The 16,397-nt window shown below is 43.8% G+C and overlaps 1 protein-coding gene across 1 annotated transcript; it reads left to right on the plus strand.

The window, feature by feature from the left end:
• The first annotated feature begins 5,352 nt into the window (after nt 1–5,352).
• Nucleotides 5,353–15,206, plus strand: SNRPG (small nuclear ribonucleoprotein polypeptide G). Its single transcript, XM_078666717.1, has 4 exons — nt 5,353–5,477; nt 5,811–5,833; nt 10,252–10,376; nt 14,991–15,206. The coding sequence occupies exons 1-4, from the start codon at nt 5,446–5,448 to the stop codon at nt 15,039–15,041; spliced, it is 231 nt and encodes a 76-aa protein (XP_078522843.1). The 5' UTR covers nt 5,353–5,445; the 3' UTR covers nt 15,042–15,206.
• The last annotated feature ends 1,191 nt before the right edge of the window (nt 15,207–16,397 follow it).

The raw sequence follows: 16,397 nt of genomic DNA on the forward strand, positions 1-16,397 counted from the left end.
TATATGCAGCATTTATAGACTTCTCCGCAGCGTTCGATAGGGTTGACCAACCGACGCTGTGGAGAAAACTGACGACATTGGGTATGCCGCGATACTTATTGGACTTAGTTAAGTCCTTACATTGTAATACTTGGTGTAGAGTGTTACAAGGCGGAGAAAGGGGACTCACTCAAGCAATCCCCTCCCGGAATGGTTTGAAACAGGGTTGTATATTGGCTCCCACTCTGTTTTCCCTGTATATGGCCGATTTACCAACTATAGTTGCAGAAGGTGAGGGTCTTGCCCCAGTTATTGGAGGGACTACCATATCTATTCTAATGTATGCAGATGATATACTAGTTTTAGATCTGACCCCAAAAGGTCTCGCTAATCGTCTTCATGCATTGAATGATTTCGCGGATAAACATTATATGAAAATTAATAGCTCAAAAAGTAAGATCATGTGCATCTTTGGTAAGAAGAAATGCAGATCTAGGAGCTTTAATTGGTCATTAAGCGGAGAAAAACTGGAGGTAGTTAACTCCTATATATTTCTGGGCAAGACAATATCTTCTAATCTTAGTGAGAAGCCTCACATTGAAAATAATTCTAGAAAAGCAATGGCCCATGGCAGGGGATTACGTTCCTTATATATTGCAACAGGGAAGAGGCACCTCTCTTCTTGCTTGGAGGTATTTCGAGCGAAGATTCCTGCCACCCTCCTTTATGGAATAGAATTGGTGGACTTAACTCAATGGGATTTTATGCAAAAAACGGAGGGAAAGGTATTAAGGAAAATTTCCTCTCTTAATTCAGCCTGCTCCACATCCTCTTGCAGACTGGAATTTGGCCTGCGGAGCTGTTGGGCTCAAGGGCTGGCCGCTCTTGTAAGGTGGGTAGCATGCCTGGCCAGAGGTAAACCAGGAACCCTACGTGAAATCTTAAAAAAGGAGCTTTTAGGTAACTTTAATGAGTTCTCGCAGCTGTTAAAAAACTTTAGAAAAGCTGTTTTATTCTTGGAACTCGATGAAAGTACGTTATTCTCTCTTTCTCCATCAGAGTTAAAGCTAAAGCTAAAAAGTAGGTCCTGGGAACTGGGTTATAAGATGGATATACTTGCCCAACAGAAGTATAAAGAAAGGGAAGCCCTGGTCCTAACCTATACACCTAAACAAGCACAACAATACTTAAGGTGGAATATCCCACATGGTGTCCGGAGGATATGGTTCCTTTTACGCCATAATTTGCTACCACTTAATACACTCCTCGCAAGATGGTATGGTGTGTCTCCCTTATGCAACCTATGTAATAATGCTGCTCAAGACCTCAACCATGTATTGTTTATTTGCCCGATATTACGCTTATTGCGTAAAAAATGGATAAAACCAATTTGTCTACAGTTGGGAATTTTGAATATAAATATGTTTTTCAATGCTCTGTATTGCCCCCCTAACGAAATGTTCTGTTTCAGATTATTTAATTATTTTAAAGAATTTTTAGACATATATTAATGTGATTTTTGGGAGAGGTTGATGTGTGTATTATGTGTCTATATTCTAGTGCTTATTTTTTTGAAGCTGCATGTAACCTTTGTTTATTTTGTCATGATAATATGTATGTTATTTTATGTGGCCCTCAATGAGAGCCAAATCATAATCAATAAAACTTTGAAACTTGAACAGGCTCTCCCAATCAGTGCTCTTGGATCATGGGTATTAAGCGACTGAATTACCGCGCTCATCCGGACCGCCTCCAGACGATCCATTTCCTGACTAGACCACCTCTCATTCCTCTGGGTCAGACACCTCCCATGACCACCCTCTTCCGGTTAAACGCCAGAAGAAAACCAAGCACACAGCAAACAGGATTTTGAACCGGAGGACATTGTTCATCCTTGTTTGGCTGAGTGCCACCCCCCTCTAGGTGGCGGGCTATGTGCAGCATGTATAGGTTTTGAGAGAGAAGGGAGGTCTAAGCTCCGGGCCGAATGCCCTTGGTCCTCCCTTCCCAAGAAGGTAGCGGAGACACCCGAATTGGATCCTAGCATGTCTGTTTCTTACAAAACATTCTCCAAGGACCCCAAAAAAGGCATTGACCGTGCCTGGCGCAGCTGTCAGGATAAATTCCTGGACATCTCAAAGCCAATGACTAAAATCCTATAGATGGTGTCCTGCCTAGAAATTTGGCTCCCCCGTTGACCTCGTCTGCAATGCTAATTGGGCTATATGTGCATAAAGGTGGAGGTCCTTCCCAATATAAAAGGACCCCAAGTTTGTGAACCGCGCTACCTCAGAGGCCGGTCCCTTGGCCAACAGTCTTCATTTTGGGGACAGATTTGTCAAGGACCTCCTCAAATATGTGGCGACCTTCTCCACCATAGACAAGGTTCAAACGTGTCTCCAATTTTTTTTTCACTGTGGCCTTTTTGGGTGGTACAGGCGTTTCTGGGGTCACGCGTCCGGTCGTGGATCCTTTCAGGCCTTTTCTAGAGGATACGACGCAGAGGTTATGGATGTTACTCCGGTAGAAATACCTTCTGCATGACAAGACCGTGAGGCACTCGGGCAGACTCCGGAAGAGCTCCTTCCAGGGAGGAAGCAATCTCTCCAATACTGCCCTTACAATCTGGGGTTACAAGATGGAGCTTTACGAGTTTCGGGTTCAAGAGTCCTTCCCACCCCCCACCATTTTTCCTACTGCAATAGTGTGTATATATAGACTACAAAATCCAGGAACTCCTAGACAAATAGGCCATTGTGCTCGCCCATATGGATGCCTGGAACAGCATGGCCATATTCGCCAGCATTCTGGATGTGATCATATTCAGATGCCAGCAGTTAGAACTAGGGAGCAAGATTCAGTCCGATCTCTACGGGAGGCAGGTGGTCTCAAGAGGAACTCTAACTTCATATCAACTGTCTGGAGCTGCTGGTGGGGTCCTTTGCGATAAAGAGGCTTTCTCCTCAAAGGTCAAAATGTTGCATCCTCACTATGGACAATGTCTCAGCGCTTAGCTATATCAAACGCCTTTGGGGGTACATGGTCGTACCTCTTGGCGTAGATGACCAAGGATTTCTGGCATCACTGCCTACAGAATCAGTCTCTATTCCAGCAGAATGCATTCCTGGCCACACGAATGTAATGGCCGATTGGATGCTTCCTTCAGGACTCCAGCGACAGGAAGCTTCATCCCAAAGACTTCCAATTCCTCAATCAGCTGTGGAGTCCTTGTGAAATGGCTCTCTTTGCATCACGTTTGAACACACAGCTTCTGGTTCTCTTCAGTTGTTGGCCGGATCCTCTGTCAGTGAGTTCAAATACCTTCCTTCAGTCTTAAGCAGGGAATCTGCATTATGTGTTTCCCCCCTACATCATAAGTCCGAGGGTGGTGGTGCAAGGGTGGAGACAACGGGCTGGATTAGTCCTGATTACTCCCCTTGGAGAACTCAGTCTTGTGTATTTTTTTGTGTGGGAATACACTACTGCCAGGATGTTCAGGGCATAGTGATCTGCAAGCCTTTCACCATTCTTATTCATGTCGCCACGGTCCTGGTTGCCCATGATTGTATTGCACACAGTGTTGTTGCCAATCTTGGCATGGAGGTCCCCCGTTAGTATGGTGATGTATCTCTCAAGGCATTTCTCCAGGATGAACTGTTATAAAACTGTTCTTTTGCCTCTTCTTTGTTGTCATTTGTAGGCGCATACACTGGATAACATTCATATTGATCCTCTTTTTCTTTTTGCTGAAGCTCGCTGTAATTATTCTGGGAACATGGGCTTCCCATCCAGTCAGAGCTCTCTTGGCTGCTGGTGTTAGCATCACTGTTAGTCCATGAGTGCGTGGGACATTCTCTTCCTCTTGTCCCGAATACAGCAGCATTTCTTCTGGAGCCACTATTTTCTGGCTGGACTGCGTCCATCTGGTCTCACTGATGTCAGGCAGAGCAAGGTTGTATTTTTTCATCTGCCACTTGGGCCGTTTTTACCAATTTTGTACATGGTCCTTGCGTTCCATGTCCCTATGGAGATGGTCTTAGTCGAAAGCAGGTGGATCGGCTTTGTGGCTATTAGGAATTTTTGGCTTTCACCACAAGGTGTCCTAGCTCTCTGTGAAGGAGATTGCTCTCCCCCCAAGGCCGGGATGTCTTTTCGTTGACAGTTCAAGCTTTCGTGTCAAGAATTTTCAATTCTATTAAGGACACAGAGGTGAGGATTATCCCACCCTGTTTGAGGTTGCGTTCAGAGTTGCAATCTACTGTGTATGCGATATATGATTTGTCCCGTCCATGTCAAAAATCTGTGGCTTCACAGTAGTTTACAGTGTTTTCTTTTTTACAGATGCAGATAACAAGTAGGCTTGGAGGTTCTGGTGTCATTTCGGTTAGCAACCAAGGACTGCAGTCTCTTTCTGAGATGGAATCGGAGATGTTCTTTCTGGTATTTTGGATTTACAGCGTTGCTGTTCAAATTTGATTTGATTTCTGCAGTTTTTGTGACTTTTACTAACGTGCTAATGGGACACAATGAAAGTGGACAATTGGTTACGATGCTTGCATTTATGAGGACAGATGGGTCCTTATTGGTTACGTAGGGCCAGTGGGGAGCTATGAGTTATGGGTAATGTAGTCCAATACGTGTTGGTTTTACTGGGTGCAGTAATAATGTAGTAAAGAAAGGGAAGCATAATCCTCTCTTCCTTAATAGAATTGAAAATTCTTGATGCAACAACTTGAATTTTTTTTTTTATTCAATGTCATCATACTTGAACACTCAAAAAGTTGAAGCCGTTGGGGAAAGCTAATCGCTCTATAAATTATTATTTGTATTAAAAAAATGGCAGTATCTCAAAATGAGGTTAACTGCATTCAAAAGAGTAAAACACATCAATCTCATAGTTGCGTTATTCAAAGTTACAGATTTCAACATCCATTTCATGTTCCCACTCATATTGAACACCTAACCCCGGCATTTTGCTCTGTTGCTACTGTAAGAGAAATAAATGCAGCTGTTTGATAAACCTACCGTATTCAAGTTATTTGTGGTAGTATGTGTAATTTCAGTAGAAGTTTCCTGGTGTTACGTAACTAGTGCTGATGTAAAGCGTCTAGTTCGCGCAATATAAATATTTTTTTTTAAAGTGTTTTAAACCTGCCTTGCTATTCATGCTCCGTTCTATTCTTTTTGCATTGAGTGAGAGAAGACACGTTACAAGATGGACGCCTGAACGTTACACATATCGTGACCTTTTTACGTTAAAAATATAGAAGACGGCATTCTAGTCTTTCTCGGTTTGTCTCTTACAGTATCCTGTTGTGCGTAGTGACGTTACGCGTAACCTTCCCGCGTTCGTTTAATCTTGCGCTGATAGGATGTTGCGTTTACGGGCTGACGTCAAACGCTTTGACTCGTGTGCTGTGGAGGATTCGGTCTTTCTCTCGGCTTCTCTGGAGAACCGTCGCCAACATGAGCAAAGCACACCCGCCTGAGCTCAAGAAGTAAGTTCCTCGGTGAAATTGGTGGGAGAATCTGAGTACACAGGAGGAGCGGTGGATATGAGCTCCAGGGATCCAAGGGAGCGTAGAGCCAGGGGTGGGTTATTCATAGTGAAGAAGCGGCATGAGCGTTAGGTAACCGAGACAATCGAGCCCTAGAGGTACAAATCCGTCGAACCGTTAGGGGAAGGGGCTGTGCCCCGTACGAAAAGAAACGATGCTAGTCAAGTTATACTCACGAGTGAAATCAAGTGTTGCCCAAGGGGTCTCTAGGGTGACTTAAGGTTTAACATGCAGTTACGGTATTAATATTTTTTTTATTTCTTATTTGTTTAGGTTCATGGACAAGAAGCTGTCATGTAAGTATTATCATCCTGATTAACTCGGTGTGTAATATGCCTGAAGACCGTGCATCCTCCCCAGAGTTGTATACCACACACTCACTCTTAGTTAGCTTCCTTAAACATATGCAAATTGGCATACTTTTCAGTTCTAGATTTTTCGTTAATTGATCTGCTCTTTCGGCATTGACACGATTATGTTCTCTTACGCCAGAAGAGTACCAAATCTATGAAATGCCGTTTTATTCTTCGGCTGCTGAAAAAACAAGCATTTCTGTCTCGCCTTTGGGGCCGTGTATATTTAGCTATGCAGCACATTAGCCTGGGTGCTGAAACATATACTGTTCTTTAAACCTGAATTCCGCAGTTATAGAAAACCACTGCCAGGTTCAGCAGAGTTATTCTATTCTTGCCTGCCTCAGAATGAGACCCTTAGAGCCTAAAAACCTTTGTGAATCGAAACACTGCCCCTCCCTGTGACAGAGCTGAAGGCACATGTTCTCATCCTAGACAACTTGATCAGTTGCCCACTTCCCCCACACCTTGCTTTAATATGCGTTTCTCTGCACATCCCTGGCTAGGGCCACACGCCCCAGCACCGTATCCAAACAAACAGCAGTTATTGGGGGGGGGCTTTTACAGGCGGAAAGTTCAATAAGAAACTCCGATATATTCTCTTGCAGTGCCTGCAAACAGGTCTGTGCTCCGAGGCAGGTTATAACACTCGGCAGTCACGCTTCGAGCTAGCACACTGAATACCTCGGCAATCACACTCACAGTAGCCCACTGACTATCCCAGCAGTCACACTCTGAGGCAGAGCACTGAATAGCTCAGTGGCGTCCGACTCGGAGCCAACACACTGAATACCTCAGCAGTTGCACCCAGGGGCAGATAACTGAATAACTCAGTGGTGTCAGACCCAGTGCAGGTGCACTGAATGCCTCAGCAGTCACAATCTGAGCCAGCGCAGGGAATGCCTCAGTAGTAACACACGGGGGCAGAGAACAGAATAGCTCATTGGTTTCAAACTCCGAACTGGCGCACTGAATACCTCAGCAATGTCACACTCGGACGGCACACTGAATAATACCGCGATACAAAAGGGGATGATGGACGGAGCGTTTGAGCAAATCAAACGCTCACCCCCAGTCAACTGATCTGGGTTTAATCCATCACCATTCTTTAGCCCACTCAGCCACCCCATTTCAGACATGGCTATATGCAAATCAGTCTGACCCTGTGCCTCATGGGAACAGTCCAGCCCAAACTGCCAAGCCATGTCTTCCATGGACCGGAAACCAGCATCCTGGGACTGGTTTCGGATTCATAATCCTCATCAGCCAGGCTATCTTGAATCCAGTGGCCAAGTGAGCAAGGGACTCACGTCTGAGCATACCCTGCCACACTTAGGGCGAACAAAGCGATACAAAAGGGGATGATGGACGGAGCGTTTGAGCAAATCAAACACTCACCCCCAGTCAACTGATCTGGGTTTAATCCATCACCACTGGATTCAAGCAAGCCGGGCTGAAGACGGCTGTAATGCCAGAAACCGGTCCTCGGAAGCTTGTTTCCGGTCCAGGGAGGGCATGGCTTGGCAGTTCGGGCTGGACTGTTCCCATGAGGCACAGGGTCAGACTGATTTACATACAGCCATGTCTTAACTGGGGTGGCAGAGTGGGCTAAAGAACGGTGATGGATTAAACCCAGATCTTTTGACTGGGTGTGAGTGTTTGATTGGTTCAGATGCACCGTCCATTACCACCCCCTTTTGTACAACACTGAATAATACCAGCAGGCACATTCGGAGCTAGTGCACTGAATACTTCAGTGGTTCCAGGCTCCACTATGGCGCACTGAGTACCTCAGTAGTGTCACACTCTGAGCCGGAGCACTGTATTCCTCAGCGCTGTCACACTCTGTGAAAACGCACTGAATACACCAGCACTGTCACTCGAGGCGTATAACTGAATACATTAGCGGTGTCACACCTCGGTTGTTTCAGACTCCTAGCCAGTTCACTGAATAAATACCTCAGTGTGTCACATGCAGAGCCTCCGCATTGCTTTACTCGGTGATGTCACACGCAGCGACAGCGCACTGAATCCCTCAGCAGTGTCCCTGTCAGAGGCCGCGCACTGAATATATCAGCAGTGTCACACTCGAGCCAGCTCACTGAATCCCTCAGAAGCAGTGTCCCAGTCAGAGGCGGTGCACTGAATACTATCGTGGTGTCATTTAGAGGCAGAGCACTGAATATATCAGCAGTGTCACACTCGAGCCAGCGCGCTGAATACCTCAGCAGTGGCACACTAAGAGCCAGCGCACCTAAAAAATCAGCAATGGTGTCATGCTCAGGGAGAGAACACTGAATACCTCAGCGGTGTCACTCGGAGGCAGAGCACTAAATACCTCAGTAGTGTCTCATGCAGAGACAGAACACTGAATACCTCGGTAGTGTCACACTTAGAGGTCGAGCACTGAAAAAAAATCAGCAATGGTGTCACACTCTGAGACGGCGCACGGAATCCCTCAGCAGTGTCACACTCGAGCCAGCACACTGAAAACAAGCACTGGCCCGGCGGCACGCTCCTAGACTGGATATGGGACACCCTAGGAACTCAGCAGAAACTGATCTTTTAACGCACTTCTCACCACCGCCCCGCCCCTCGGGGACCAGGAGCCATGCACCAGCCCGCTGAGCCCGGTAGGACGGACAAAAGGGCACAGAAAATGTACACAGTTTAGTCGGAGGTGACGAGTGGGCTCTTCTTCTCAAGCCCCCATCACCTCCCCCCGGGGGACATAGGATGAGGGCTGAAATATGCAACTCGCGTCCTTCAGTTGTACTCCTGGCGACACTACAGCGAGTCTGTATGTCAGTCAGAATAACTCCTATACTGCGAGGGGGGGGGAGACCAAGCATTACGTTTAAATCTGAGAGCGGCGCTGCTTTACGGACACCGCGCTCGTTTTTTAATATATTTTTTAACTTTAACACTGAGCGCGGTGTTCTTGAAGCAGGCGATGCGCTCAGTGTTCAAGTTAAGAAATATATAAATTGCGCGCGGTGTCCGTGAAGCGCGCCGTGCTCAGTTTCAAAGTTAAAATAAAAAACGCGGCTGTGTCTCTGAGAGAGACAGAGGGAAGGGTCTGCTTGGGGAGAGAGACAGAGGGAAGGAGATAACAAATAGTGCTCACCCAATAATTAAAGGGCATAGTCTAGCGCCGCCAGTAAGAGAGACAGCGGCAACAAGAAGGAACTGAGAAGCCTGCGTTTAGCCTAAGCTATGACGTGAGCCAATAGGAAGAGGGGGCGAGCTGCAAGTCCCCTTCCTCGACCGTATTGATTTCAAGAAGCTCTCGGGTGCCGGGAGCAGCGCACATGCGCTGCGGTCGACAGCCAAGACCTAAAAAGGAGGGAGGCCAGACTGCATTACAGGTCGTTGCCTTTGTTTTGATTGGTTATTTGGTCGTTGCCTTTATTTTGATTGGTTATTTGCACAGTGGAAGCGGCCTCTCTAAATAGTTACATATACCTTCACTGGCAGCTTCATTATGCTACGAGTTTCAGAAACCATTCCTTATACGTTTTTGGTAAGCCTTTTAAGCGGAAACACTACTCCAAGTGGCACCTAGTAACCTAGATTTTTCATTTGGAGTTGCAGCAGGCTAAACTGCCCTTAAATATTTTGACTAGAGGCATACTCGGCATATGACTCCTGTTTTAATTCTAACACCGTGTTTTTCTATGAGTATCTTTGCAGCAGCGATTCTTTTTGATCTCTCTACAGTCATTGAACTGCTATTGTAAGCCCAGAAAACCGGCCTAAGCAAATTCAATGGTTTGAACCTCCCAAAAAATGCAAAACACTTCAAATTTAAGCATATTTGAAAAGGATACACAATTTGTGAATTCTGTTCTTTAATTCACCAGCAAAAGAGTGTACAAAAGCAGTAATTTCATTTTAATGGGATTGTTGGAGATTTTAAAGATGTGATTTTTATTTCCTAATTAATTTTTTTTAACATGCCTCCCCCACCCCCATGGGACCTGAACCCAATTCAAGAAACGACTGCTTTAGTGTCTTTCACACCATACAGACACTGATAATCAGTGGGTTGAGTGTTGTTGGACAGAAGTTTAAGGGCCTAAACAATGATGCAGTCATCAACTTGGCGTTCTGTTTTAAATGGACACTTAACAGAGCCGTGCTTAATTGTAGTAGGCAGATTGCTGGTGACAATGCCAACAAACTGAACATAACCGCCCCCGGGAATTTCTGTTTGTAAAAGTCTGGTGCATTTTCTCCCACCCGGTCTTGTTTTATTTGTACGTGCTTTTATATTTAAAGAAACTTAAATATATTCTTGAGATGATTAAAAGGTGAAGATGTACAGCAACCACTTCTTACTGATGGTTTTTTCCTCACAGTAAAGTTAAACGGCGGTCGGCATGTCCAGGGCATTTTGCGAGGCTTTGACCCCTTCATGAATCTTGTGATTGACGAAACTATAGAGATGGCAGCTGGAGGCCAGCAGAACACCATCGGAATGGTGGTAAGTAGAATGCAAAACATCACAAATTATGTGTGTAATAAATAGCAGTGCAGTTTTGCTGCAGTATTTCATGGATTTCATAAGCAATTGACACTTTTAAGGGGTAATATTTGGTTCCTACATGCTCTAACAGACTGGGGTTCGCGTTTTTGTTTCCTCAACACATTTCTGGCTTTAAAAAAAAAAAAACTTTGTCATGCCTGCCTTTTCTATCTATGCCGTTGTGAAATTGTAAATTAATCTACAGTTAATAAGAACTGCAGTCACCTGCTCAAACTTCTAAAAATGTAAAATTTGTCTGCATGTGAAGGAAAATAATTATACCAGCAAAGAAAATCAGTAAAGTTGTATTTCAGTAAGTGTGAAAACTCAGCTGCAGCATGAATGTTTTGTCCGCACTGTGGAGCACAACTTTGCTATAGCCTAATGGTTTCGATTAGTCACTAACCATCATCTAGAGCTCCAATCTCTTTATATGGTCTTCAAAGGTGTACTGTAAAGGGGGTGGTTCACTGAGCACTTTTTTTCGATTCGAAAGCCCAGATTACAAAAATACAGAATCCTCTTACCACTTTAAAATGTTCAGTGGCACATCTGTCTTCTTTTCCCATCTTTTAACGCCTAAAAGTTTAATACTTGGTACCTATTGGAACGGATTACCTTTTGTCCTTCATTGGGGTATGAGAATGCTTTGAAGGTGCACCGATCACTCATATAAACCCTGAAAGAGGCTGTATCGAAGAATTATACAAAACAAACACATATCTTACTCCATATGTAAAAATGATAGTACATTTTTTAGTGTTGGCACGTTTAGTAAATTAAAGCACAAATTCTCCACATTTGAGGCAGAATACAAACAGGTTATTGTCTCAACAAAATAACTTATTTTTGTAGCTCAAGTTAAACAATACATAATTAAAACACAAAAAAACGTGGAAACACTAACATCAAAAAGTGTATTATGTGACAGGGTTTATGAGTAATTAGTGCACCTTAAAATCCTTTCAATAGCATTCTCATATACCAATGAAGTTGTAGCACAACGGGAATCTGTTTCTATCGCGTCCTATCTACCCTGTCCCTTTTGACATTTAAGGGTGTCTCTCTCTGGCTTGTTTAATACTTGGTAGCTGCAATCTACTAATTTGAAAACGTTTTTGCGGTGGTTACACACTGCCCATTCAGAACCCATTAGTAGAAAGCACTATGCATAAATCTTTAAGAAAATTCCTTCTCTAGGCAGCCTCCTAACTAAACATCCTTCCACTGCCTCCGTCCAAAAGTTGCCTTCAACATCTACACATAATGCTCTTTGCCTTAATAGAGGTGACCATGTGATTCTAAGTTTAATCAACGCCATTCTCCCAATTGAATGCTTATTCTGTTCTACATAAATGTGTAGTTATGCCATTTGAAACTATTTGAGATTGAAACTGCTAGAATGTATTGAGGCATAAGAATGAATTGAAAACTTAGTGTTTCTGGTCTGTACTTGCCGGGACACCAGATGTCGCAATTCCTGTGGTCTAAGATCACCTATGTGTACTGACGGGTTTTAAAAAAAAAACTGCCTTATTGCCAAAAAATATCTTCATTTGTGCTACTATATTTTTTTTTTTACCTTTTTTATTTTGGTGGCAAATCCTCAAACTGACTACTATATTTCATTTTTAGATAATGCATACCATATATTGAATAAATGCTGCAAAGAGTCCTTCAGTTTAGAAAATTATTTTAGTTTATTACTTAATACTATTTGCCGAGTCTTAAGTATCATATTTTCTTGTATCTTATAGTTTTAGTTGTAAATCTGTTTTATTGGGCATAAAGACACAGGCACTTAAACTGTAGACCACAGCCTCTAGTAAGAAATACCACATTGCACAGTTGAATACAAATGCACATACCATACAGAATTAAATTGATTGGAATTTCCAAATAAAGCAATTAGTGCAGGAGCAGGGTCAGGAATGAAGAACCAAGCAACACTCTTTAAACGCTTAAACAGTTACATCCAGTATAATTTGTCCAACATCCTGCCATCTTCCGTTGCTTTTAGTCAGTCCTTATCCTGGTGCACTGCTGTATCCTCGCCTCTGTGATTTGAAATCCTCATTCTCAGGAAGCTCATTGCTGCCTGCAGGTGAGGTTTTTGAAATCGTTGACCCATATCAGGCCTTGCACATGGAGTTTCGTTGGGTACCCGACAGGGCTGTCATGGCCAGCCGCTATCCATTCTTTCCTGAATCTCTCATGATATTCTCTTAATCTGCTTTGTTGTACATTGGTCCAAGAATTAGAGTACCTTACATCCTCTGCAGTTTCACCTTCTGTGTTTGAGGAGGTCAAAGTGACGGCCCTACTCTGATGTGAAGACCCAATCTAACTCCTCCACTAATGCAGTTTCAGTCCCTGGCTTTCTTCTTCTAGTTCCTTCGGCAGGCAAACTGCCTTACGGACATGCAATGTTAGAGCAGAAGCTAGTTTCTCCTTATTCAAAAAGTCTTTCTGTTTCAGTATTAATATAGTCTGGCATTGCAGCTGAGGAAGATCCAGAATTCTGACACCAGGCCATCTTGTTCAGCTTAATGGTTCAATCTCAATAAGTCTCAACTTGTTAACCACCAATGGCTCTAGAACAGAGATAAAATCGTAAGCAGTTTTTTCCTTGCTGTGCTAGGAATTTCTTCTCCCACGATAAGTGAGGTGACCACAACGTCTTGTGGTAAGACTTCTGTCGACAGTTCCATGACCAACTTTAGGCTGTTCCTCCATGGCCATTGAAAACAAGGTGTCAACTTTTTTCCCCAACGTTTTCTTACATTTATGGGGACAATTTCATGTTCATATCTGTCTAAAGAGAATATAACTTGGAGATAAATCCTCCAGTAGAAGTGAGCATTGTGAATAGCTTCTCAAATGGTGTCTGTACATTGCATTCTCAAGGGCGAATACCCAGTTACTCAATTGGCGTAATGTAATCTTTCTGATTTGTCTAGGAAGAACCGCCTTTTGTAGGCTTCAAAGGGCTTGATATTCCTTTGAGTGGATGGATCCATTTTGATCCTACATTTCTCTACCTTCCAACTCCATAATTAATCTTTCTCCATAGCAGCAATAAAACCAGTTATGGTATAGGGGCGAGTGGGGTGGAGGAAATTCGGTCAACTTTAGGCCCTTCTGACCCATATCCCAAGAATCTACAGCAGTGTTTCCCATACAGTGTGCCGCATGCCGACTTTTGGTGAGATATTAAAGCCCAAACGGTACGTAAAAAGTGCCTTTTAAAATTTTTATCACAAATATTTGTTTCGTGGCATTTAGAAGTGGGTCATGGATACAGAGTAATCATTTTGTTAGACATAAAAGGAACATTGCTTCATGTCCAGGCGTATGGGACAACGCAAATGTTTGTTGTACCAGGAGACTCAACCAGCCCCTTCGTGTACATACCATGAGTAATATCAAGTACCCCATTCCGGTGTCTCATTTCTGGCACAACCTCATCTAGCCAAGCATTTTTTCCTGTCCACGTCAGCACTACAATTATGCGCTCCACTTAAAAAAAAAAACACTAGTGTTTAGTAAACGTATATGTCCCGGACATGAAACCATGCACTTGGTCACCTACATCTCTCTGCTACTCTTACAGCTGTGCTGTAACCTTCTGGCACCGTAAAAAAATTCCATTGTCTGACCCCCTCCCTTCTGAGAGCAGGGTACTTGTCAAGAATCGCTATTCGGCTCAAAACTAGTGTAACCTAAGTGCAACTGCATTTTAAGCCCTTGGACCCACAAGCCCTCTGCAATGTTCTGTGGCCGGTAGTGTTTCTCCTGAGTTGCTGATGTTTGACCTTCAACTCTCACTTTATAGAGGTCTATTGATATGGTCTGTTAGCCTACCAGTTCCCAAGTAATTGGTATTATAGTAGTTTTAGGGAAGTCTTGGGACATCTGGATTTAATTTTCACTGGAATAAATGACTTCTTTTCCTGACCTCCTGCACAATCCTGTCTTTCAAGCGCAATTACTTTAGGTTCTCTTTTCTAAGTGAATCTTGTGGCTCCTTCAACTAGAGTAATTTTTCCTCCTCCAAGCTCGATCCAAAAAGGAGTCCAGAAACCTTCTGTCTCCTCAGAAGAACCTGCAACGTTTTAGAGTCTGTATATTTCAATGTCCCTCATGCCCATCACTTTGTCTTCAAATCGAGAGACAGTTGATTGGGTGTACTCGATTGCCTGACCCACGTGGGTCTGGGCTCGCAACATGCTGTTCTGAGTGGTCAGTCTACACCATTTTGCCTGGTCGTCTCCATAATGAAAGGTGCACTGGCAATCCAGTCCAAGATGAAAATCCTGCTAGTTCAGCCCCTTTCACATGTTACTGATAGTATGAACATCATGCCTGTATTCATGCTGAGGTGCAGTGGTCCTATTCCTAGGTTTAAAATAAGTTTTGCCTACCAGTTTCCTCCCTGGGTAACGTGATAGATAGATATACACACAATTAAACTATTTCTTTATATTTAAGATGTTTTGTGGCAGGCGATTATATTTTGCAAGTGTCAGTTTGGCAAACTGATCACTAATCTTCTCTTAATTTGGTACACAGGTAATCCGAGGAAACAGCATCATCATGTTGGAAGCATTGGAGAGAGTATGAGAACAACGATAAAAACAGTATCTATGTCGTCGTCCACCCCCCCCCCCCCCCCCCCTTTGTACCTGCATTCCTGATGTTCTGAGCACTCATCTGGACAGTCTATAACCCCCACTTTATTTTTGGTTTGTTTCGTTTTTTTAAATAAACTTTTGTAACCGGAAAAGATCTTGCTTGAAGTGAATTCTTGTAAATTCTGTTGCTTATTTTAATTCTAAATATATCTGTACTATCGCAGTCCAACATTTGTTGCTGGTTTATTTATTCATTAGGTCTTAAACATTTCAACATGAAGCCTAAAATATTAACTTATCCATGATTTACCAAAAGGTTTCTATGTATTAGTATACATGAAATATTAACACTAAGTCTTTTGGAGGTACTCAAATTCTCTACAGCTTTAAAAATACCTCCAGGTGCACAATACATTTTGCAGAACTATGTAAGCCAATACGAATCACAGAAGTATGTGAGCGCTTTTGCCTATGTGCGACTATAGATAATGTTTTTAAAACATTTTCTTTGAAAACTTGGACATATTTCTGAAGCATGATCCCCACTGACACAAGAACGGTCACCCAGGCCCTTGTCAGCAGCAGGCTGGACTACGGAAATGCCCTCTACGCGGGAGCCTCGGTCAAACTGCTGAAACGACTGCAACACATACCTCTGCACGCCGGACCCTGGACATCCCTCGCCACAGCCACATCACACCCCACCTGAGAGACCTGCACTGGCTTTCCGTCAACAGGAGGATCACCTTCAAACTCCTCGCCCACGCACACAAGGCACCCGACCAACATACCTCAACAGACGACTCCCCTTCTACACCTCGAACCGCCACCGTCCCCCGCATCCGAAGAGCAACTACCGGCGGCAGATTGTTCTCCTACTTCACTGCCAAGTCCTTGAACACCCTCCCCATCCTCCTACGGCAGACCGAAGACCTAGTAACCTTCAGGAGGCTACTCAAGGCCTGGCTATTCGAGCACTAGCAGCACTCCTCTCTCGCCACCCAATCCACCCCACCCCACCCCGCGCCTTGATTCTAACGGGTGAGTAGCACGCTCTACAAATGTATTGATTGATAAATGAACGTATTTTCTGCAGTAAATAAGGCATCCCCAAACTTTAAAGGAAGAAATATTTCAAGTGTAAGACTTGGTGAATAGGCACAGTTTTGTGCACTCTGCTCCACTCTTTCTTTGACAATGGGGACTGCAATGTCTCCTCATCTGCGTTGTGTGGGGAGTGGGCTCTGAGGGAGATCCCCCCCCCTCGAATCGCCTTATACAAGTGTTATCAAATGTCTTCCCTGGGACATATACATTATCACTTGTAGTGTTTGTTACCCGTGGT

Source organism: Lissotriton helveticus, chromosome 11, assembly GCF_964261635.1.
Source record: "Lissotriton helveticus chromosome 11, aLisHel1.1, whole genome shotgun sequence".
Taxonomy (NCBI): domain Eukaryota; kingdom Metazoa; phylum Chordata; class Amphibia; order Caudata; family Salamandridae; genus Lissotriton; species Lissotriton helveticus.